The sequence below is a fragment of the Lontra canadensis genome, unplaced genomic scaffold (genome assembly GCF_010015895.1).
Source record: "Lontra canadensis isolate GAN:19392208 unplaced genomic scaffold, GSC_riverotter_1.0 scaffold27, whole genome shotgun sequence".
NCBI classification, from domain to species: domain Eukaryota; kingdom Metazoa; phylum Chordata; class Mammalia; order Carnivora; family Mustelidae; genus Lontra; species Lontra canadensis.
In genome coordinates this window covers 19,450,321-19,474,953 of record NW_022631021.1, presented here as the reverse complement: position 1 = coordinate 19,474,953, position 24,633 = coordinate 19,450,321, and the positions used below count along the sequence as shown (strand labels likewise).

The following is a 24,633-nucleotide window of genomic DNA, read 5'->3' as shown; positions in this document are numbered from 1 at the left end:
TAAATGAAAATTCTTTCAATACTAATTACATATAAACTGTTCACATATATCTTTATTAATAAATATAAGCCCCTGTATAAAACATGCTGCTCTTTTTTCTCTTGTTTTTTTTTTTGTTGTTGTTCTTTATTGAGGTATAATTGATGTATATTATATTAGCTTCAGGTATATAACATAGTGATTTGACAATTAGATACGTTTCAAAGTTATCACCACAATAAGTCTAGTTACCATCTGTCATATTACAAAGTTAATATAATATTATTGACTATATTCCCCATTCTGTACGTTACGTTCCCATGACTTATTTATTTTATAACTGGAAGTTTGTACTTAATCTCCTTCACCTACTCCACCCATTCCCCCACCACCTGCACCCCAAGCTCCCTACCCTCTGGCAACCACCAGTCTGTTCTCCATATCTATGAGCTGGGTTTGGTTTTGTTGTTTTTTAGATTCCACATATAAGTGACATTAAGCAATATTTGTCTTTCTCTGTCTGACTTGTTTCACTTAGCATAATACCCTCAAAGTTCATCCATGTTTTTGCAAAGGGCAAGACTTCATTCTTTCATATGGCTGAGGAATATTCCATTGTATATATAAGCCACATCTTTCTCCATTAATCCTTTGGTGGACAGGTTATTCCCAAATCTTGGCTATTATAAATAATGCTGCAATGAACATGTGGTGCTTATATCTTTTTGTATTAGTGTTTCATTTTCTTTGGAGGCTACCTAGTAGTGGAATTACTGGATCATATGGTATTTCTATTTTTAATTTTCTGAGGTACCTCATACTGTTTTCCATAGTGGTCACACCAGTTTACATTCCTACAACAGTGTACGAGGGTTCCTTTTTCTCCAGCCAGCACTTGTTATTTCTTGTCTTTTGGATGATAGCCATTCTAACAAGTGTAAGTTGATATCTCATTGGTGTTTTGGTTTGCATTTCTCTGATGATTAATAATGTTGAGCATCTTTTCATGTGCCTGTTGGCCATTTGTGTCTTCTTTGGAAGAATAACTATTCAGATCCTCTGCCAATTTTTTTTTAAGACCAGAATTTGTGGGTTTTTTGTTATTGAGTTGTAGGAGTTCTTTATATATTTTGGATGTTAATCCCTTCCGTATCAGATATAATTTGCAAATATCTTCTCCCTTTCAGTAGGCTACCTTTTCACTTTGTTGATAGTTTTCTTCATTGTATAGAAGCTTTTTAGTTTGATGTAGTCTCATTTGTTTATTTTTGTTTTTGTTTCCCTTGCCTTTGGAGTCACATCTAAAGAAACATGGCTCAGATCAATGTCAACAAGCTTACTGCCTATGTTTTCTCCTAGGAGTTTTATGGCTTCAGATCTCTAATCTATTTGGAGTTTATTTTTGTGTATGGTGGTCTATGAGAAAGTGGTCTAGTTTCATTCTTTTGCATGTAGCTGTCCACAGTTTTCCCTGCACCATTTATTGAAGAGACTATCTTTCCCCATTGTATATTCTTGCCTCATTTTTCATAAATTAATTGACCATAGAAGTGTGAGTTTGTTTCTGGGCTGTCATTTCTGTTCTGTTGATCTATGTGTCTATTCTTATGCCAGTACCATACTGTTTTGATTACTATAGTGTTGTAGTATAGTTTGAGGTCAGGGAACATGATACCTCTGCCTCTGTTCTTTCTCAAGAGTTTTCTGGGCTATTCAGGGTCTTTTCTGCTTCCACACAAATTTTAGGATTCTTTTCTCTAGTTCTGTGAAAAATACCATTGAAATCTTGATAGGGATTGCATTAAATCTGTAGGTTGCTTTAGTTAGTATGGACATTTTAACAATATTAATTCTTTTACAGTGAGCACAAAATATCTCTCCATTTATTTGTGTCTTCTTCAGTTTCTTTCATCAGTGTCTTATAGTTTCCATTGCTTTTTAAATTCGGCTTCTCTTTCACTGACTAATATTTTGGATGAAAGTGAATTCTGCTTTTTCAGTACAAACTTATAAGCCTGTTATTTAATACTTTCCAGCTGTTGACATCTGGTATATAATTTCAGATGTTTTTGTATCTTTGGTGAATTTTTTTTAAGAGATTACTTCATAGTTTCTGTAGCTAATGTTTCCATCATTGTCTGATATATGAATGCCAAAGTACTTAAGTTAATCTCTCCACTTGTAGAATTCTTACTTAAGTCACTACCTTGGGTTCTTCAAAGGTTCTTCGATTCTATGCAATCTGGGATGATACAGACAGCATGTTTGGTGAATGTCGGACCTACATCATTCATTACTATCTTATGGATGACACAGTGGAAATTCGAGAAGTCCATGAACGAAATGATGGGCGAGATCCTTTCCCACTCCTGATGAACCGCCAGCGCATGCCGAAGGTTTTGGTGGAGAATGCAAGTATGTTTATTCAGTTTATCTTCCATAATTGGGACATCTTCTGGATTTCAAAGGAGTTACTTAATCGGTATGGTCATTCTCTTTACTCTTGGGAGGTTCTTGCTGTGTTCTTGTAGGTACTCAAAAAATGACTTTCCCGTAATTCCCCTCATTGCTTGCCCCGCAGTCTAGGCTTGCCTCCAAAATGGTCTGGTGGAGATGACTGATACCCAAATCAAGGAAACAACCAAAATAGCAGTGGGAAAGTCATTTAAAGTGCAAAAGAGCAAGGCTTCTGAAGTAAAGCAATTTAATATCAGATTTTTAATGCATTTTTAAAACAATCTTGTTTTCATAAAGCTTACCATTTCCTTATGTTCTTTCCTGACTTTGCTTCTCACCTCAATACTTCCTAAACAGGAAGTTTGTATGTGGGATAACTTAAGAATGGAAAAGGCATGTCTGTGACTCATAGAGGTGGGGCCCCACTGTGTCAGCCCCTGTTCTCTTTGCTGGTGTAAAATAACTTAGTGACTAGAGAGGGAGAATCAAACAAAGTGCACTTGACACCCACCGCCCATCCGTCTTTCTTTGGGATAAGTACACTTGCTTTGGTTATTGACTGAGTGGTTTAATAATTTTCTCTTGCAAAATGTCATCTTGGTCACATATGATGACATCTCTCATGTTTGGATGGCTGACAGAACTCTGTAAATACTTTTGTTGGTTTTCTTTTTACTCTTTTTGGAACTAGGAGATAAGAAATTTCAGGTATTGTGCAAGAGGTTTGTCTTAGAGGTTATAAACAAGTTGAGGTTAGAGGTTATAAACAAATTGGCAGTCTGAAGGCTAAATTCAATCTGCCTACACATATTGATTTGCCTATATAGTATTTTTCTTAAAAAAAGCTGTGTTACTTGAGGGCAAAGAGGTAGAGATTTCTATCATCAGGAGACTAGATAAACAAAATATGGTGAAGGTATATCTTGATAAATAGTAGTAGTTACAAGCAATAACTAAATGTAAAGAAAGCAAATTGATGCACTTAAAAGCGTAGGGCTATGTAGGAAAACAATGAGATGTACAATGCAATAATAATTATGTAAAGTGGAATACAAACAAGACGATATACATAGTATACACATAAAAAGTTGCATGTTAGAATGGTGGCATATGTGGTAGAGGAAAATGAGACTGGGGAAAATAAAAGGTAGTAAAGATAGTCCTCACTTTAAAACTAAGAGAATTAATGGTAAAAATCTCTTTTAGAGAAATGAGAATAATTGCTAACATAGCTCTCATTCTCAGATAGCAGCAACTGGATCTGAGCCCTAGTTCAACATAATCCGGCTGCTGTCGACCGTATTCTTGTACTTGGCCTCCTGTAGAACGCCCTTAGAGTTCTAGGACGCTGAGACTAACGTACTAATTTAGGCCTTCCGGAATGCTTACATGAGCCTGAAATTCCTGCCATCTAGTGCTAACAAACGTTAGATTTACAGAAGATTAAGAGAAAGAATGGGAATTTATTCAGGCATGAAAAAAGTATCACTGAAACTGAACCCCTTGAAATCTCGAGTTCTATGTTTGTCTCTGCTGTATCAATGTGGCCTATGTTTAAAATTTTAAATATATAATCATCCTCTTTTATAACGTCCCCAATTTTTTTAAAGTAATCTCTGCATCCAACATGGGGCTTAAACTCACAACCCAAAGATCAAGAGTCTCATACTCTACCAACTGAGCCAGGCAGGTGTCCCTATAACTTCTCAAATTTTAACGAAAATTTCATCAAAGTTATGTCAAGAGGCAGCCTGGTGACATATATAGGGTCCTTTTAAGAGATAGGAAACATCTTTTTGTAAAAGTTATTGTTAGTCATTCACTCACAGGATAGAAAAAGCTAAGCTTCCATCAGCTGAATAATTCCTTTAACTAGAACTGTGATGTTGAAGAAGTAGCATCTAACTGACTCTCAAAGTCGTTTATTTAATCCAGTGGATGATTTTAATTATATTCAATTAAACAAGAGTTAAATATTGCTAAAGGAACTGTTTCTTATTCTAAGTGCTGTGGAGGTTAAAATGAAAGTGCAATTTCAAAAAAAAAATTTTTTTTTGAAAAAAAAAAAAAGAAAAGAAAGAAAGTGTAATTTCCAGACCTAGAATCTCTGTCCTTCAGTCACTTCTAGTGACTGGGGAGATGAGTCCTGTAAATACACAAAGATGTTTAACAATAACACAAGTGTACCAGATCATCTGATTGTATAAGTAGTTATGTCTTGTAGATAGAGCTCAGGAGAAGAGATGTGGCCTAGAAAGATTTAGGAAGGCTTTGTGGGAGAACGGAGATGGGACCCAGATTTAGAGTGGCAGAGAACAAAGAGAAAGTGCATGTTAGAAAAGAACAAGAACAAGGGTTGGGCATTAGGAACAAGTATGTTATGTTTGGGGGCCTCTGAGAGACAGTGGCTAGGCAGAGTTTGTGTTGGACAGTAATAGGCAGCTACAGAAGTATCTTTCAGAAGTTCTCTTTGCCAGGGCCTTCATTTAAGTAGTTAAGATGAATAAAAATTGCATTTTTATAATGGACGGAGGTGAAGTTTCAAGAATTATAAAACTTCTTTCTTTGTTAAACATAATTGCAGTTTACTAGTATGTGGTAAGTATTGCCCAAAAAAGGTCACCAGATGCCTTCTACTCAGCTGTTGAACCTAAGGTTCTAGGTTCTTAAAGTCTGTTAATTATCCTTCAGACTGGCTTTCCTCCTTTGACCTTGCCTTTCCCTTGCTAAATACAAATGTTAAACAACATCAAAATTGTACACTCTAAATACATAAACTTGTTGTAGTTGATTATACCTCAATAATGTTGTAAAGATATAAATCCATACTTAGACATGTTATAGTCAAACTTAAGAACACCAAATTCAAGAAGATCATAAAAGCAGCCCTGAAGAACAAGGTTATCCATACAGAACAGCAGCTATAATAACAACAGTTACCAGAAGACAGTGTAATAGTATCTTCAAAGTGCTGAGAAGAATATAGAATTTAATACCTAGAGAAACGGTCTTTGAAGAAGAAAGTGAAATACATTTCCAGGCAAGCAAAACAGATTTTACTAACAAAAGACTCTTACTAGGAAAATTCTAGAGTGTACTTTTAGTAGAAAGAAAATTATTTCAGAAACAAGGTCTGAGATAGTGATAAAAGAAGTGATTAAAAAAAAAGAGGATAATGGCAAAGTGTGGGTACATCTAAATAAACCTTGACTATACAAACTAAAAAAACAATGTTGAATTTGTGGGAGTTAAAAAGTATCAAGATAGAATTGAAATATATTATAACAATGACTTAGGAGGAAGTGATAGGATTAAAAAACAAATTTTGAAAAATATTTTCGAGAACATACTTAAGATACACAGACATAAAAAGGTTAAAAAAGATGTACAAGCAAATAGCAAAAGAAATGGATAAGGCTATATTACTAAATACCAATAGACATTATATCATAAAGCATTGCTCGAGATAAAGAAGATCATTACATATTGCAAGAATTGTATTTACCAGGAAAATGTACTAATTATAAACATGAATGCAGTTAGTAACATGGCTTCAAAACATGAAAGACAAAAATTTATAGCATTATTATGCAAAGAAAATAGACAAATTCATCAAAATAGTGGCAGTCATTAAAACATTTCTTCTTATAATTGTTAGATCAAAAAGGTAAGTCAATAAGCTCATATATATTATAGGATTTAAGTAATAGAATTGACAGTATTGATAGAATGAATATGTATATGCATCAACACTGGGAGAATTCCCATTTCTTCAAGCACAAATGGAACACTTATAAAGACTGGTCAGTCTTAATAAATTTTTAAAGTCTGGACATCTTATACCATATTTTTCTAATTGATTAGAATTAGACACAAGTTAGAATTCAATTTTAGAACTATTAAAAAAACTCATGTATTTGGAAATTAATATCAGTTAGATGAAATGAACAAATTTTAATTGAAATTAAATTAAATTTTTATTCCAGCATAGTTAATGTGTAGTGTTACATTAGTTTCAGGTGTATAATATGGGGATTCAACACTTAATCAGTGCTCAAGATACATGTACTTTTAATCCCCTTCACGTGTTTTACCCATCCCCCTACCTACCTCCCCTCTGGTCACCATCCATTTGTTCCCTGTAGTTAAGAGTCTGTTTTTTGGTTTGTTTCTTTTTTGTGTGTGAAATGAGCAAAGTTTTAAAAGAATTTATCTTGTCCAAGAAGAAATAAAAAGAAAGAAAAGAAATAAAAACCTTGTCCAAAAGAAATAAAAACCAAATGTCTTTAACCATTAAGGAAATAGAATCACTTAAAAAATTCTCCACAAAGAAATACCAGGTCTAATTTTTCAGTTTTGTCAAATAAAGAATAGTTAATTCTAAGCTAATACAGATTCACAGTAAAGAACTAATTCATTCATTAAAAAGAGACCAAGAAAACCAAAGACACCATAAGTAAGACTACAGTCATATATGCAAAATAAAATACTTAAATAAAATATCAGTAAATGAAATCCAGCTGTGTATGAAAAAGATAATTGTTAAGTGAGCAAAGGTGAATGGTTCTACAGTATGTGTGCACACATACCCCAGGTCTCCTGGAACATTGTTGACTGTATCCCCCAATGGCCATCACTTCCTGGGGTAATTCAAAGGGGTCTAGTAGGATTATGCATTAGGCACTGGCAGAAGAAACCATTGCTCTATAGGACTTTTAAGATGCGGATTGGGAAAATCATGGTCTTATGGCATGATCAAGGGCTGGAGCTCAAGCCTTTCTGTCTGATGTAACAAAATCTTAGCCTTCTTCCCTATTTTTCCATCTTAGCAATTGTCAGTTAGGAAAATAGTGGCCTATCTCCCAAGCCCCCCATAACTGGAGTTCTGGGGTCAGCTTTGTGGTTATAGCTATGCAGTGTGGTACTTCAACAGAATTGACTATCTTATGGTTTCTATGGTGATGATGCTGCAGGGGATCAGTCTTAAATAAGTCAATCCTTAGTTCTCATAAAACAGTATTCTACCCCCTGCAAAATGCAAGGTTGATTTTACATTTGAAAATCTGTTGAGTGTCCAGATAAACAGTTAAGCATGATCATCTCACTGACCCTGCTTCCTGCCAGAGGACTAGGTCAGACTGCCAAAAAGATTTTATGTATTTGTTTGACAGACAGAGATCACAAGTAGGCAGAGAGGCAAGCAGAGAGAGAGGAAGGGAAGCAGGCTCCCCGCTGAGCAGAGAGCCCGATGCGGGGCTTGATCCCAGGACCCTGGGATCATGACCTGAGTCGTTAACCCACTGAGCCACCCAGGTGCCCCTCAGACTGTCCTTCTAGCAGTGATCACAATTGAAATGAAACTATTATTTGTGTAATTGTTTAGTATCCGTTCCCAAACAGACCGTTTTCTCCATCAAGGCAGAAATTCCACCTATACTGTTAACTGTTATAATCTCAGTATTTAACAGTGAACCTGGTACATGATATATGTGATCATTGAGAATATGTTGGGTGAAAGAATAAATGGGTGGAAGGTTGAACTGAATGACTTGGATCCCTCCATTGATCTCGTACTCTATAGAAGGACATTTATTCTTTCCTCCTGTAATGATTTCCCCAAGCATGAAGTTTTGCTAAGATTAGTGATCTGTACTGGTAGTTCAGGCTGAATATGGAAGAGAGACTTCACAAAAACCATCTGAGTATTGTTTCTGTGTCCGTTCAACTGATGGAAATACACAACCTCATGTGTTGCTGGGAGAGTAGAGGAGACACTTGATTACAGGCAGAGACCGTATGCCCTCAAATTCTCAAGAGTGCCCGGGAGCTGTATGTCAGTCTTCCTTCCCATCCTCATTCCTTTTCTTTCTTCTCTCCCTGTTACCTTCTGTCAGAGAACTTCCCTCAGTGTGTGTTGGAGATCTCTGATCAAGAGGTGTTGGAATGGTATACTGCCAAAGACTTCATCGTGGGGAAACCACTCACTATCCTCGGGAGAACCTTCTTCATCTATGATTGTGATCCTTTCACTCGACAATATTACAAAGAAAAGTTTGGAATCTCTGATTTACCACGTATTGATGTGAGCAGGAAGGAGCCACCGCCCGTGAAACCGGTAATGGAACACTAGTTCTGAGTGCAGTGTGAGAATTAATCTTTTGATACAGAGGTTTAAGAAAAAGAATGAAAATAGAGTCATGTGAATACCCAATAAAAAATGGGCAAAGCATAGGATACAGATCACTTCACAGAAGAATTGAGATGGCTAATGAACATATGAAAAGACCCTCCTCCATGCTCAGTGCAGAGTCTGGCTTCAGATTCTTTCTCCCTCTCCTTCTGCCCCTCCCACTTGTGCTCTCTCTTTCTCTCTCAAAAATGAATAAATAAATCTTTAAAAATAAGAAAAGCCCCTCAACTGATAATCAAAGAAAATAGAAAATAATGAGGTCTTGGATCTATTTGATTTAAAAAGACTCACGATATCCAGTGTTTGCCCTGATGTGATGAAGTGGACATTTTCTTCTTTTTTTAAAAAAAGATAGATTTATTTATTTATTTATTTATTTATGTGACAGAAAGAGACACGGTGAGAGAGGGAACACAAGCAGGGAGAGTGGGAGAGGGTGAAGCAGGCTTCCTCCCAAGCAGAGAGCCCAATTTGGGGCTCAATGCCAGGACCCTGGGATCATGACCTGAGCTGAAGGTAGACACTTAATGACTGAGCCACCCAGGTGCCCCTCTTTTTTTTTTTTTTTTAATTTTTAAAAATAATCCCTACACCCACTGTCAGTCTCAAACCCACAACCTTGAGACCAAGAGCCACATGCTCTACTGACTGAGCCAGCCAGATACCCCGAACTGGTCATTTTCAGATGCTATTAATAGGAGAGCCAATAGGAAATACCTTTTTGGAGGGCAATGTCATCATTTTAATTTTTTCAAAATAAGATATTAGCTATCCCTTTATCTAGAAAATGTGGTTTGGGGACCATAAAACAGTATGTGTAAGGATGTGTATTTTAGCATTACTTATAATAAAGTGTAAGGAGATTGGCAGAATAAACTCCAGTACAGTGAGAAGACTGTGAGACTATAAGGCTGGTTAAACAGAAAAAGAGGAAGTCAGTCTCTGCAACGTGGAAAACTGTCCATCACATTTGTGAGTGAAAACGTTTATGTGCTATGGCCCTGTTTGTGTAAATGTTTGCATACAGTATCTGCTTTCACTTGCCAAAGGGAGTACCTGGAGAGCTATCCCGCCACACTGTAGGGAGTTCCACATGTGAGCATGGGGAGGTGGGGGGGGAAGTGTGAGACGACAAAGGACCTTTCTTTTTATACTTTGTGTGCTTTTAATGTCTCTTCTTATACCAAACCTTGTATTACTTTTATAATTTTAAAATTTTGATTAAAAAAGACATCTCTTAAAATTCCAGACTGCTAGGGCGTTTCACTGTTCCCTGCCTATTTATTTGACCCTTTTACTTAAAAACTAATGGGGAGCAAACAGAAGCTGATTAATGAATATGTTGGAAAATGGCTTTCTTTCATTGCCACGTAGCTTTCCTTAGAATTATACTGAACCCAGAAATCTGGTCCTGTGTACCACAGAGTCCACTCTGATCTAAGAGTAAGGTCATGGTGCTTCTCAGTGCACCCACACAGTAATCGGATAGACTTGAGCCTTCGGAGGGATTCAGCCACGTATTTTAGAAATTCAAAGAAGAATTGCATGTGGAGGCACCTGGGTGGCTCACTCAGTTGAGCGACTGACTCTTGATTTCAGCTTAAAGTCATGATTTCAGGGTCATGGGATGGAGCCCCACTCAGAGCTCTCCACTGAGCGTGAGTCTGCTTGAGATTCTCTCTCCCTACCCCAACACACACTTGCATGTTCTTTCTCTCTCAAAAACAAACAAACAAAAAAAGAATCTCATGTGTTAAAAATGACACATTATCCAGCAAATTCAAGATGTATGTGATGTGTTAAGATAGCACCGAATCACAGCCTGCAAGCACCGGAGCCTGTCTCACACCTTTGGGTCCGGAGCAATGCATCCAGCCTCTTTGGTCTGTGGCCTGTGTATGAAATTGGGTATTAATACCTGCAGCCTGTCTTTATATTTATTACCCCTCTGTGTGTAAAATAAGATCATGGTCCTTTCTTCTCAAAAGAAAGATGTGAACGGAAGGATGAAATTACAGAATTCCTCCAGCACAGAAAGAATTTGAGAGGAAGGTGCTCAGAGGCTTCCCTCCCTATTTCAAATTCTTTAGCCTCTACTGCCGAGCCCCAGCCGGGCTCATAGTGTGTTGGTACAGAAGCAGAGGAAGTTTGGATCCCGCCACTGTGTACTCCTGCCTGGCCTCTAGAGTAACTCAAACGCTCAGGGTGTGGCGTCTCACCCAGGATCCCTCTGTCCATGGCAACTTGTATGTGCATTGAGTCGTGGTTTCGCATGTAGAGCGAGTTAGGTCATTGTGCATGCTGGAGGCACCAGTCATCTTTCCGCCATGACAGTCACATTACGGCCCCGGAGGTGGGCGAAGAGGCAGTGTTCCAGGCACTACGCCTTGGGTGGGCAGAGTAGTCACAGGCTTTTGAGAGAGTACCAGTCACAGATGGACTGTACAGACTAATCTGTCAACATGCTTCAATACAACATATGAAAAGATCTGGGGAAAGTATCTATATGTGAAAAGTGTGGAATAAGCCGACTTTGCTGAGAACGCCTAGTAAAAAGGAGTCAAAGGGAAAGAACTCTTCTGCAGTCCACATCGAGGAGAGGGAAACGGCTGCTGAACTCAAGTTTTTAGACCAAGAAATCCTACCAGATTAGAGTGATGCTTTCAGCTCTTCCTGAGGCCTGAATGAAAAATAAAAGTTCATCCTGTACTTTCACACTAACTCACCAAATAACCGTCATAGCCCAAGTTTGGTTTCTTAAGTTTGCTCCTTTGCTACGAGAGTCCTAAGTGGACAAGGAGTCTGAGTTCTCAGTAAAGAATGGCTGTCGTCCCTGTTTTGTGCAGCTAACGTCTAGAAATATGGAGATAAATAGGGAAATAGTAGCACGAACCAAGTCCTGCCCTCCTCCACACACGCACGCAACACACACACACCCTAGAGCAAAGAAGTCACAGACACTTGGGCTTGTCCACAGTAGGATGACCACAAGGGTCAGGATTGGGACCAGGAGTAGGGCCAGGTCCTGCTTTGGCGGTAAGGGGTCAGTGGATATCAGCAACTCACGAGTCCCCCCTTAACCAGAGTTTTGCTTTCCATGGTTTCAGTTACCTGTGGGTAACCGCGATCTGGAAGCAGATGAACCTCCTCCTGATGTATCATCAGGAGGCCAACAGTAGCCTCACACTATGTCACAACACTATGTCATTCACCTCACTTCATCTCATCACATAGGCATTTTGTCATCTTATGTCATCACAAGAAGGGGGAGTGCTATACAGTAAGATATTTTGAGAGAGAGACCACATTCACGTAACCTTTATTACAGTATGTTATAATTGTTCTATTTTATTAGTTTCATTGTTAATCTCTTACCGGGTCTAATTTATAAGTTGAATTTTATCAAAAGTATGTCTGGGAAAAAGCATAGTAAATACAGGGTTCAGTCATCCACTGGGGGTCTTGCACCTTTTGCCCTCTGGGTAAGGGGGACTGCTGAACTTTCCTTTCACCCTGAGGGTTACTCTAGCATCTTCAGTCACTCCTATGAGCAGGGATCATGATGTAAAGTTTACATATAAAAAGGAATGGAAGATGCGATGTTTTATTTTCTGACTACAGGACATTTGCATATATAGAAATTGCTTTTGAATAAGTGTCTTCTAGATTTCTAAAAAAGAAACTTAGCTACCTTTAGTGTAATTTTAACACAAATTTTTCCTTTAATATAATTTAATACTTTACTTCTTGTATTTCTCCAGGAGCTACCTCCCTATAACGGTTATGGACTCATTGAAGACTCTGCTCAGAATTGCTTTGTTCTCATTCCAAAGGCTCCGAAAAAAGATGTTATTAAAATGCTGGTGAATGATAACAAGGTGCTTCGTTATTTGGCTGCACTGGTGAGGATGACTTCCATGTAGTGAGATTCTGTTCTGTCTCAGCACTGTGCCCGGTTGTCCTTTCCATCTGGAAAGCTGTAGAGTAACAGGTGTCAGAGTTGTGTGTTATTTAAATAGCCAGGTGACCCAGTCCCCAGCCTTTGGGCAGGTTGGAGAGTATTAGCGGTAGTGCCCTGATCCAAGACCTAGCTCTAGTCCTAGCTCCTGTAAACCTCATTCTTAGACCAATAATCTCTCTCTACTACCCCTCAAATTTTGACTGACCTTCTTGCCTTTTTTATTAAGTAATTATGAAAGCCTGACAGAGTCAAATTATTTGTGTACTTGTGTGCAATAGAGTGTACTGTGTTTTCCTTGAGGGTAGGGCCCATATCTTACTACTTTTTATCATTACTTGTGATATCTAGCTTGATGTATTTTATATTTCTTAAATGTAATGGAATTCTACCAATTTAATAGATACTGCCTTTGAAAGGTCATATGGCTAGTGGATTAAAAGCATGAGTTTGGAAACAGACATAAATTTAAATCCTGAATATTCTACTATTGGCTGAGTTACCCGAGGAGAATTACTGATAGGAATTCGAAGGGTAATATCTTTAAAAATGGAAAATATACAAAAATAGGAATATCAGCATTTTATTTAGAAATATGGATATAGATAGAAATTGAAATAAGTTACTTCTGGGAATAGGAATTGGAAGTGTGGGAGAGGGGCCAAGTGATTTTTCAAACTGTGTGCATATATTTGGAAAAATAAATATTAAATCAAGACATAGTTGACTACTATATTTTAGGAAGATCTTAAACAAAGCTTTAAATAAAAAGGGAGTTCTAGCAAACTCTAGGCCCACTAGCATACTCCATATCATAAAAATTCTGATTAATGAATATTTTTACATTATTAACAAGTTTTCTCAGTTGGGAGGACTTTCTAGGTTCTGTCAGCATTCTGTTTCTTGACCTGGGCAGTGGTTCCATGAGTTGTCACTTAATGAAAATTCTTTGAACTGTACATATTAGTTTTTTGCAGTTTTTCTTTATGTGTGTTATAGTTCACAGTGAAAAGTATTTATATATAATAAAATATGCTAAGCCCAGACAGGGGGTTGGGGCCTAAGTGAAAATATGGCTAGTGACAAATCTGGGCCTCAGGGTGGAGTGCCAGTGAGGGATTGTGGGAAGCTCGAGAAGAATGTAAGAACGTGACTTGAACAGTGGTCTCCACAGCATCAGGCTTGGCCTCCCAAGAAGCCTGCAGATAGCTTATACTCCATGGATCCTGTGAAGAAAATACTCCAGCCTCTGCTCATAATTTATCAGGAATGCACCTATTTTATAGTTCCTGATATTTTTATATGGACTTTGTAGGGCATAGAACATGTGTATGTAGAAGAATAGATGTTGAATTATTCATCACGCACTTAACAAATATTACAGAACGACTTTGGGCTTGGCATAGTTCTGGGCATTGAGGGTACAGTGGAAAACAAGACAGACCAATCTCTGGCCTTGCGGAGCTTACATTCCAGTTGAGGATATTCAGGTCGAGTAAACACATCATCAAAGAACAAGCGGTAAACATGCTGTACAAAGTAAAGCAGGAGACAGAGTGATGGCAAGGGGCTCATTTAATGGGAAAATAAGGCAAATGGAGGGGAGAGGGCACACAACTGAGTGGAGACCCAAATGAAGGACTGAGGGAACTGCAATTCATGCAGGGGCGGTGCACAGGGAATGGAGGGCAGAGAGACAGGAAGGAAGATGGGATCAGGCACCCACTCACAGCTTTGCAGCCAGTGGCCTAACAGGGCCAGTGGGCTGGAGCAGTGGGAGTAGTCACCCATGGTGCAGGTAACAAGGAGTGTAGGTAACAGGTCTGCAGACAATTTAAAGATAAACCCCAAAGTTGATGTGCTTCTTACTCTCATTGTGTGCCTGTAATTCTAAATATCGGCAACACAATACCCATCCTCAAAGAGACCATGCCTCCGTACGGTAGAATTTCAGTTGCTACATGTGGAGGAGAGGAAGGCGATAACAAATTACCGTTAAGCACCCTCCACAGCAATTGTTGCAGAAAAGATCCATCAGTGGACACTAAAATTACTGGAAAACATTTGAGGAGAAACAGGATTTTCATCATTTCAACGTGTATTTCTTAAGATAAAATATTTACCAACTACAAAGGGGAAGGTGGTAATTTTTAAAGGGAGAAACCCAGAATTTATCTTCTACCCATATGACCAAGGTCAACATCACCAATAATGAGATCCATCAATATCATGAACTCCTTGGTGTACTTTGAGAACAACAAGAAATTTTTTTCTGTGGTATTTTTGCCAAAGATGTAAAAATGAGATGCACAAGGGACATTCAACATTATTCTTCAAAAGTGTCAAGGTCATGAAAGGACAAGGACAGAATGAGGAACTGTCACAGATTAGAGGAGATCAAAGAGAAAGAACAACTTAACACAATGTGAGATCCTGTGTAGGATCCTAAGTCAAAAAGACATAAGTGAAAAACAGGTAAAATTTGAATAAGAACTGTGATTTATTTAATACTATTATGCCCTTACCATTTACCATTCCTGTGATACCATTACTCTGGGTCTGGTAATTGTACAGTGACTATGTCAGATGCTAAGTTGTGAGGAGTATATGAAAATTCTCTTATTGTTCATGCAACTTTACACTTAGTTCTAAAAAAAAACATAAAGAATTTTTTTTAACTTTTAAAATACTCCTGCCAGGGTGAACCATTGTCCCTCCCTTTCCACCCCCTTGGTACAGCCCTGGCCACCTCCGTGCTCAGAATTTCATATTTTAGTCAGTGTGATAAGAATCCTCTGGAGGTTTGAGAGCAGAGGAGAGATGTGATTTGATTTTTATTAACTATATTGTGGATGTTTGTTTAACAGTTTTTTATTGTTAGAATGTCTAATCAAAAAAGTTTGGAGACTGTTAGATTAGGGAATGTTATGAGGAAATTATTTGACTAAGAGGAAACCCAGTGACTTTCTTTGATAAATTATTATACAAGAAATTCCATGTTGTAAATGAAAAGATATGTGCTGAAGTTGCAAGTTGAGGTGACTTTAGTCAAGAATAAGCATGTCTGTATTTAGACTTGTTCAATCTGGAATTGGTTTCTTAGGGTTATGTGATCACTCTCAGTGATTTATGTAGGAACAGTCTTATCTACAAGATAGTTTCTCAGAATCAATTTCAACTCTATGACATGTATTGCTCATTCTTCTTCCTTAAATTTTCTTTTAAAAATTATATATAAAAATAGATTTGTTTAAAGAACTAAACTTGCATAATCATTTCAGTGTCTATGAAACTGGACATGTCAGCCAAGAGGTCTCAAACTGTGGGCAGCCTGTGGGCAGAATGTAGCCCACATGTTTTGTTTGGTGCACACAGAGCTTTAAAAGAGTTCAGATCAACATTTTAAAATCAGGGTGGTTTTTTTTTTCCAGGTTTTGCTTAAATTCCAGTTAGTTAACACACAGTGTAATATTAGTTTCAGGTATAGAATTTCGTGATTCATCACTTACATACAACACTGGTTTTCTATCTTCCCTGGAGAAATGGGAAGATCCCCAACATTGGGCTTACATTTGCACAAGACAGCAACCAGTCAGAGTTGAGTTGAGGTAGCCTCCTTTAGATGAGGCATGTCTTTTCCAGGCCATCACAGTCTCCCCAAACCTCCACCCAGTACTGTTCCCTTACATTATACTTTGTATATTGGGTTTATATTATATTTTATTATTTTTAAAAGATTTTAATTTTTTTTATTTGACAGAGAGAGAAAGAGAGAGAGAGCACAAGCAGGGGGAGTGGCAGGCAAGGGAGAGGAAGAAGCAGGCTTCTCGCTGAGCAGGGAGTCCAATGTGGGGCTTGATCTGACCTGAGCCAAAGGCAGATGCTTAACCAACTGAGCCACCCAGTTTATATTTGATACCTAGTCCTGTAGACACTTAAGTTTTGAACATCTTGTACCTTCATAATAACTTCCTTTCTTTTCCTGCCTAGGAATCTCCCATCCCAGAAGACAAAGGCCGCCAATTTGTCTTCTCTTATTTTCTTGCCAGTGACATGATCAGTATCTTTGAGCCACCCGTCCGCAATTCTGGCATTATTGGGGGCAAGTACCTTGGCAGAACTAAAGTTCTTAAACCATCCTCGACCACGGAAAACCCCATCTACTATGGCCCGACTGACTTCTACATTGGTGCTGTGATTGAAGGTAGGTGTAAGCACAGCTTAGCCTTTCCTACCGGCCAAGTGAATGGGTTCTTCTTAGTGGGAATTTAATTCCTTTAACTTGTAAGAGAGAGTTAGACTGCATTCCATCTGAACTAATATTCTTGTATATGTGATACAGTGTCTTGATTTCCTTATGTGTCAGTTAAACTGTAAGTTGGTCACATTCATGGGCCATAGGTGTAGAGCCCAAGCTTCCTGAACACTGAGCAAACTATTGCATATTTGTTTAGAGAACTATGGAAAGTTCATTCATCTAGGTCACAGACCTATCTGTGACCTTGTCATTAGAAGATCAGTCTTGTTTTACCCCTAACAGCAGGATTAGAACCATAACCAAGCTAAGTGTATCTCTACCCTCTCCCCAGTGTTTGGCCACCGGTTCGTCATCCTTGACACAGACGACTATGTTTTGAAGTACATGGAGAGCAATGCTGCCCAGTATTCACCAGAAGCACTCTTGTCCATCCAGAACCGTGTTCAAAAGCAAGAAGCTCCTGCGACAGAATTGGAAAAGTATGTTTGACCATCCAAGGTCCAGTTTGGCTTTGATACTTACAAGGTATTTAGGAAGTAGTTCTTGATAAAATGAACAGGTAACCACATTTTAGATTTCAGATTTCCCTCACCAAATGGGAGTTATTACACATACACAGAAGGTTCTCTGGGTCCGTTTTAATAACTAGTAACTTAGAACTTTTTCAACTTCATTTATCTAGCAAATAATTATTGAATGCCTAATATGTATCAGATACTATCACTAGGCCCTTGGGCTTTTATCAGTCGACAGAATAGACAAGAAGTTGCTGCTCTCATGGAGTTGACCTCCTAAGTGGTAGGAGAGGGAGACAACCAATAAAGAACACAAGTAAATCATACAGTACCTGAGGGGATGAATGCTATGGAAAGTGGAGAACGATAAGAGTGATAAAGATTTCTGGAGGGTGATGGTAGGTAACAGTTGATGTGGGGAGCCAGGTACACCTTGAGAAGGTGACAGTGAGCAAACACTTGAAAGAAAAGGAGTCAGGCATGTGGCTATTTGGAGGAGGAGCTTTCCAGGAAGAGGGACTGGTGAGTGTGAAGCCCCAGCCTGCCCAGAGTTCTGGAAAGCAGCAGGCTGGTAAGAGCCGCAAGAGTGAGGGAGTGAGAGGAATAGGAGGAGGTGGAATTATACCGTAGCCCCGTAAGATGGAGTTAGATCCTCTAGGACCCACTAGGTCTTTGGAAAGATGTTGACTTTTCTCTGAATAAAATTGAGAACCACTGTGGGGGTTTGCAGGAGAGGAATGGCAAGATTTGGCATGCGTTTTACAAGAACTCAGCTGGCTGCTGTGCAGAGACTAGATCAGGAGGGAGACAAGTTAGGACCATGCTATAGTACTTCAGGCAAGAGATGAGGGTGTGTGGACCAGGGGACATGGAGAAAAGTCTGATTCTAGATGTATTTTGAAGGTAGAGCCAATAGGACTTGAGACAGATTGTAGATATGATGTAAGACAGTCATGAATGACTAAGGTTTTTGTCCTGAGCAACTGGAAGGAAGGAGTTGCCATCAACTGAGATGGGGAAGATGTGCATTGTGGGTAGTAGAGGAGGGTTTTTTTGGTTGTGGGAAGGGTTTCGGTTTTGGTTATTGTAGGAGTGCTGACCACACTGACTCCATCTTTGGCCGTCCATCTTGTTCATGGCCATGCAACATACTCCCCTCAGGACTATGTGTTCCTGGCCCCATGGAGGTTAATGTCTGCCCTGATGTGATTGCAGGTGGCTTGTTCTGGTCTTCCCTAAAGTAGTGAACAGAAGGCCCCACTTTAGGTAGCTAGTAGAGATGGCTGGCCCATAGAAGGCACCGCTCTAGGTAACTAGTCAGATGGCTGGCCCACAGAAGGCCCCACTTTAGGTAATGAGTCAGATGGCTGGCCCACAGAAGGCCCCGCTTTAGGTGACTAGTAAGATGGCTGGCCCACAGGAGGCCTCGCTTTAGGTAACTAGTAGAGATGGCTGGCCCACAGAAGGCCCCTCTTTAGGGAATTAGTAGAGATGGCTGGCCCACAGAAGACCCCACTTTAGGTAACGAGTCAGATGGCTGGCCCACAGAAGGTCTCGCTTTAGGTGACTAGTCAGATGGCCGGCTCACAGAAGGCCCCACTTTATGGAATTAGTAGAGATGCTTTGGTGCACAAATGGCGCCACTTTAGATAGCTGCCCTCTGACCTCACCACCATGCCCCTTATCCATAAATGCTGGGGATTGAAGTCCTGACTGTGTGGAGAAGAAGGGCAGAGAACAGCCGAGTGCTGCCTGGCTCATCCCGTCTGGCTCCATCTCCCAGATCCCCCCCTGTAAGTTACCCTGAAAGAAACTGTGTAAATGGCTGGAGTGGCTTGCTTTGGTTTTCAGTCTTAAAGTGCCTTTCCATTATAGAGGGTACTTTGCTGACCCCCTTCCCTCTTCTAACAGTATCCTGGGTTTAAGGTATCTATCTATTGCATATCCAGGTGGAGATATCAAGGAGGCCATCAGATATAGAAATCTGGCTTACAGGCAGGAGGTCTGGGCTGGGAATGTAAATGTGGAAGTTATTGGCTTATAGATGAATTTCAAGCCACAGGACCGGGTGAAATCTCTGAGGGAGCAGTGGAAGTAGAAAAGCTCCCAGGACTGGGCTGATGTCCTCCCACAGTAAGCGCTGAGAGAGGAGACTCTCTGAGTCTCCTCAGAGAGCTCGTGAGGCAGGAAGAAAAGCAAGTGGGTGTGATGGTCTGGAAGTCCGGTGAGGGACGTACAGGCCATCTTCCCTCTGCGTGGGGCTCCGAACTCTAAAAGCAACCACACCAATCTTAATAATCGATAGGAAAATTTACCGTTCTGCAACCTTTAAAAATTTCTGTCAAAACATGAAAAACTCTGAGGTTCTCTATGTATAAGGAAGTGAAAAAATAGTAAAACTAATTTTTATTTAGTACACGGTAATTTAAAACAAAGGCGGGACACCTGAATGACTCTCAGTTGAGCAAGCGACTCTTGGTTTTGGCTCAGGTCATGATCTCAGAGGCATGAGACCGAGCCCCTCGTCCAACTACACACTCCTGCAGAGAGTCTGCTTGAGATTCTCTCTTCCCATCCTTCTGCCCCTTGCCCTACTTGCATGCACGCTTGCTCTAAGGTAAGTCTAAAAATAAATAAATAAATAAATAAAACGTTGGCAACATCAAGAATTAAAGTGTTTTACTTCTTTGTAGGATAAACTTGCCGAGACAAGGTTGAACAGTGCTTGCCTCATTCTTGTCACATAACCAGAGCAAATATCTTTTCTATGCCTTGGCAAATTGGCATATTCCTTTCTAATTTTGGATCAGCTTTTAACATTTTATTATTTTTGCTTTCTATGTTGTGAAATATCTCCTTGAGTTCCTTTAATAACTTCTGAGAGTTCTTTTAATGTGAAGTTTCTCGCTGCATCTGGGAGATGCTTGTCCTTTCCATGCACCCCCTGTCCTCATTCAGGCCCCAAGTCACCTTTCTTCTAGCTGAGTGCTGTCCCCACTGGTGGTGGTGTCCTCATTCCCAGTCGGCTACTTCTGTACCTCCATTATGTTAGATTTAACTTCTACATCCAGTGTTAGCACTTTTATATCTTCGCTTCACTTTCACTTTTCTTCGCCCATTTCCTCTCTCAATGATGTATTTCAAATATACTCTGGGGTCTAGCTCTGAGCTAAAAAACAGGTACCCAGAAGCCAGTCACTGACAGACTTGAAACAAATGAGATAATTGTTGGTGATCAATGTGCATGAGTTGTTTATGTGGCGATTGGTGCACTGACCAGGCGGACAGGGAGTCTATGCTTCCTGCAATCCCTCACAGTTAATAAATGTGGTAACTGAAAGCTGAACCATGTCCTTGAGGGACTGGGTTATTTAACGGTGTTAACTAAAATTCCCACTTATCAGAGCCTTGCAAAGGGACAGCTGCCTGTATGTCAACAAAGACAGAAGGACTCACTGTGTCAAATGGGGATTTAGCAATGTGGGGGGATCCAAGTGGGATTTTTCTCCATTTCAGTGGAATGGAAAGGGCAGGGAAATCCAATGGGAGGGGATTTAAGAGAGTGGGAGGATGGCAGCTACTTGGGGTGAGCACAACTAAGGTATAAACTTGTTGACCACTATGTTGTGCACCTGAAACTGTGTGTTAACGCTGCAGAAATAATATTTAAAAAAAAAATGTATGGGAGGAGAGGAATTTGAGACCAGAAGTATAGACCACTTTTTTGAGGAATTTTTTTGTGCAAAGGGGAAGAAACATGGGCAGTAGCTGACAGAGGAACAGGAGAAGTTTTTGCTTATTTTTAAGATAAAATGAACACCAGCATGTTTATACATACATGGGAATGATTGTGCTGAGAGGGAAACTGACAAATGTGTAAGAGGGAAGCTTTTGTGGAGTATGTGTAAGAGATGGAACAAGGAACCTGGTGGGGGAATGGGCTTTAAGATAGAAACACCAAGCATTCATCTCTGGTGGTCACTCTCAAACTTTTTGGTCTCAGAGCACCTGTATACTCCTAAAAATTAGGACCACAAAGAGTTTTTTGCACGTGTGGTTTATCGATATTTACCATAATGAAAACTATATCTGAGAAATTAAAAATATTCATTAATTTGTTTTAAAAAAATAATAAACCCATTCCATGTTAACACAAATAATAGCATTTTATTTAAAAAAACTATATTTTCCAAGTGGAAAAAAAGAATGTCATTTTCTGCAAGTTTTATATTTCTGCAAGTCTCTTTAATATCTGACTTTATTAATAGAAGACAGCTGGATTTTCTTCTGCCTCTGTATTCAGATTGCTGTGATATCATTCATCATATATCCTTTGGAAAACTCCATTGTACATTTGTGAGAAAACTAAAAGTTAAAAAGCAGATAATACTGGTTTAGTATTACTATGAGAATAGTTTTGACCTCACAGATCCCAAAAACCTCTCAGGAGCCTCCAGGAGTCCTGGAATTACTCTTGGAAACCTTGATCTATGACAACAAGCAGGAAGGTGGAGTGTGTGTGTGCAGCACCTGGGAGGTGGGTGGGTATGGTTGAGGGGCCCTTCTGAGTGTTTTGTTTTCAGAGTCCTACTGCCATAAGAAGAATAAGGATGGGGACATGTTGGAGGTTTCAGGAGAGAGGAAGAGTTGTGATTCATACCATTCTACTAACTATATCAATAAAATATAAAAATAAAATGAAAATAAATGTATACCATTATTTTATCTACTAAGAAATTATCAATTATAAGTGACCTTCACCATTAATTAAAAAATACCTCCTACTTCCAGACATATAAAAGGTGTGAAACAAATGTCACAGGCCTAATGAAATATGGTAGCTCTCTAGGGAAGTGGGAGGCGCGTGTTCCAGAGAAGCATGGTTTGGCAGCCGAGGGAAGATTCATGGTCATATATCTAATTCACGTGCTTCTCAAAAGTTTTTTTCTGTAATTTCCCCATTATGCAAATACCAGCAACACTGGAAAGCTTTTTTTTTTTTTTTTAATTTCTTTTCAGTGTAACAGTATTCATTGTTTTTGCACCACACCCAGTGCTCCATGCAATACGTGCCCTCCTTAATACCCACCATCTGGCTCCCCCAACCTCCCACCCCCCGCCCCTTCAAAACCCTCAGGTTGTTTTTCAGAGTCCATAGTCTCTCATGGTTCACCTCCCCTTCCAGTTTCCCTCAACTCCCTTCTCCTTTCCATCTCCCCATGTCCTCCATGTTATTTGTTATGCTCCACAAATAAGTGAAACTATATGATAATTGACTCTCTCTGCTTATTTCACTCAGCAGAATCTCTTCCAGTCCTGTCCATGTTGCTACAAAAGTTGGGTATTCATCCTTTCTGATGGAGGCATAATACTCCATAGTGTATATGGACCACATCTTCCTTAACTGGAAAGCTTTTCGCCTTGGCATACCACCAGTAGACTCTTTTTTCTTTTTCCTCATTTAGTAATGATGAAAAGACAGTGTGTGGCACTCAGGTTAAGATACCGATAAAAATAAAGAGAAGTTCAAATTCTGGGTTAAGCGGTCCATCACCATCCCTGTTTTGACCCTCTTCTTCCCTCCCTTCTCTCGTGATGGGTCAGATAGTGAGGGAAAGTGCCTGAAGGTAATATGAATCCCAGTGCCACACCTTCCATGTCTTCTAGCCATTCTGACTTTGGTTCCTAACTCCTCCCATCTGATCAAGAACCCGCTCCAAGGAGATACAAATCCTTTATTTGATGAATCATTGCTAAGAATCATGAAAGGGGATCTTGAGTACTTGTCAGACCCGAATACTACTTTTGTCAAGTGTCAATCAGAGAATGATAATATTTGGAGTTAGCCATTTTCTTTCTCTGAGCCAGAAAATTAAAAAGTACACAGGTAATTGATTATTGACAGTATCTGAAGTTCCTTTTGGGTTTTGGGTCCTTGTTGCAGTATATGGACCTCAGACTTACAAAAAGACAAATGCTCATAAGTCCACACCTCTACACAAAAGCCCCATGTATTCCTATATCCTTGCTTAACCAGCATCCCCTTTTGTGCTGTCATTTTCAAGAGGAGGCCTCTCCCCTGCTCAGTGAGCTTTTTCATCCTTTTTCAGTTTTAGCCACTTTTCCCATATAGACATTCCCAACTGTCCTCATTCTTTTTTCTGTTTTCTTTATGCCCCAAGCTCTTCCATATTCAATTTGCAGTTGGTCTCAAATATGAGACCAAATGATCCAAGGTAAGTTCCTTCAGTTTTCTCAGTCTTCACCTTAGAGAATTCTGGAACTATTACTCCTCTTTCTTTACCTTCTTATCAAAGATAAGTAGCTCCCATTTCTCCAGATTTAATTATTCTGTTTTGGATCTGTAACCACCTCCGTTGTGACTGCTTCATCATCCATGCTTCATAAACTGCTTCCTTGAAGGTCATTGATCACTTCCAGATTTAAATGGTCTCTTGTCATTTTTCATTAATTCAACAGATATATGAGCTTGTGGTTTGTACCAGACCTTATCATTCATATATATATATATATATATATATATATATATATATAGAGAGAGAGAGAGAGAGAGAGAGAGAGAGAGTGTGTGTGTGTAGGGAGCTCATAGTGTAGGACAGGATGGCAAAAATTTTTAGTAAGGAGACGAGTAGTAAATAGTTTAGGCTTTGTGGGCCATACCATCTCTGTTGGAACCACTCAACTCTGCCCTTCCAGGGTGAAAGCAGCAGTCATGGGCAATGTGTAAATGAAGGTGTGGCTGAATGACAATTAAACTTTCTTTAGAACAGGCAGCAGGTTGATTTTGAACTATTATAGTTTGCCAAGTCCCTGGTCTAGTGTTTAGCCTTTTTTGATCTACATGTAAGTCACTTTTTACCATTGCCCCCCCCCCTTTATTTATTCTAAGACTTTTCTTAAAAAATTTTAGCAAATGGTGTTTTGCTAGTTTCAGGTGTATAATATACTCAACTATTCTGTACATTACTGGGTGTTAATCACCATTTGTCTATTGACTTTTGTATCCTATGACCTTACTGAATTCTGTATCAGTTCTAGTAGTTTTTTTTTTTGTGGAGCCTTTAGGGTTTTCTATAAATAGTATCATGTCATCTGCAAATGTGACAGTTTAACTTCTTCCTTACCAATTTGGATGCCTTTTATTCCTTTCTCTTGTCTAATTGCTATGGCTAGCACTTCCAGTACCATGTTAAATAAAAGTGGTGAGAGTGAACAATTTTGTCTTATTCTTCATCTTAGGGGAAAAGCTCTTTTT

General features: G+C 39.2%; 1 protein-coding gene across 1 annotated transcript in view; it reads left to right on the top strand.

The window, feature by feature from the left end:
* EFHC1 (EF-hand domain containing 1) overlaps positions 1 to 24,633 on the top strand; it is a 59,551-nt gene that overhangs the window by 17,929 nt on the left and 16,989 nt on the right. The window contains exons 5-9 of the mRNA XM_032864536.1: positions 2,202 to 2,394; positions 8,331 to 8,551; positions 12,388 to 12,528; positions 16,575 to 16,788; positions 17,174 to 17,321. Coding sequence (XP_032720427.1) covers positions 2,202 to 2,394; positions 8,331 to 8,551; positions 12,388 to 12,528; positions 16,575 to 16,788; positions 17,174 to 17,321 — 917 coding nt within the window. The remainder of the gene's footprint in view (positions 1 to 2,201; positions 2,395 to 8,330; positions 8,552 to 12,387; positions 12,529 to 16,574; positions 16,789 to 17,173; positions 17,322 to 24,633) is intronic.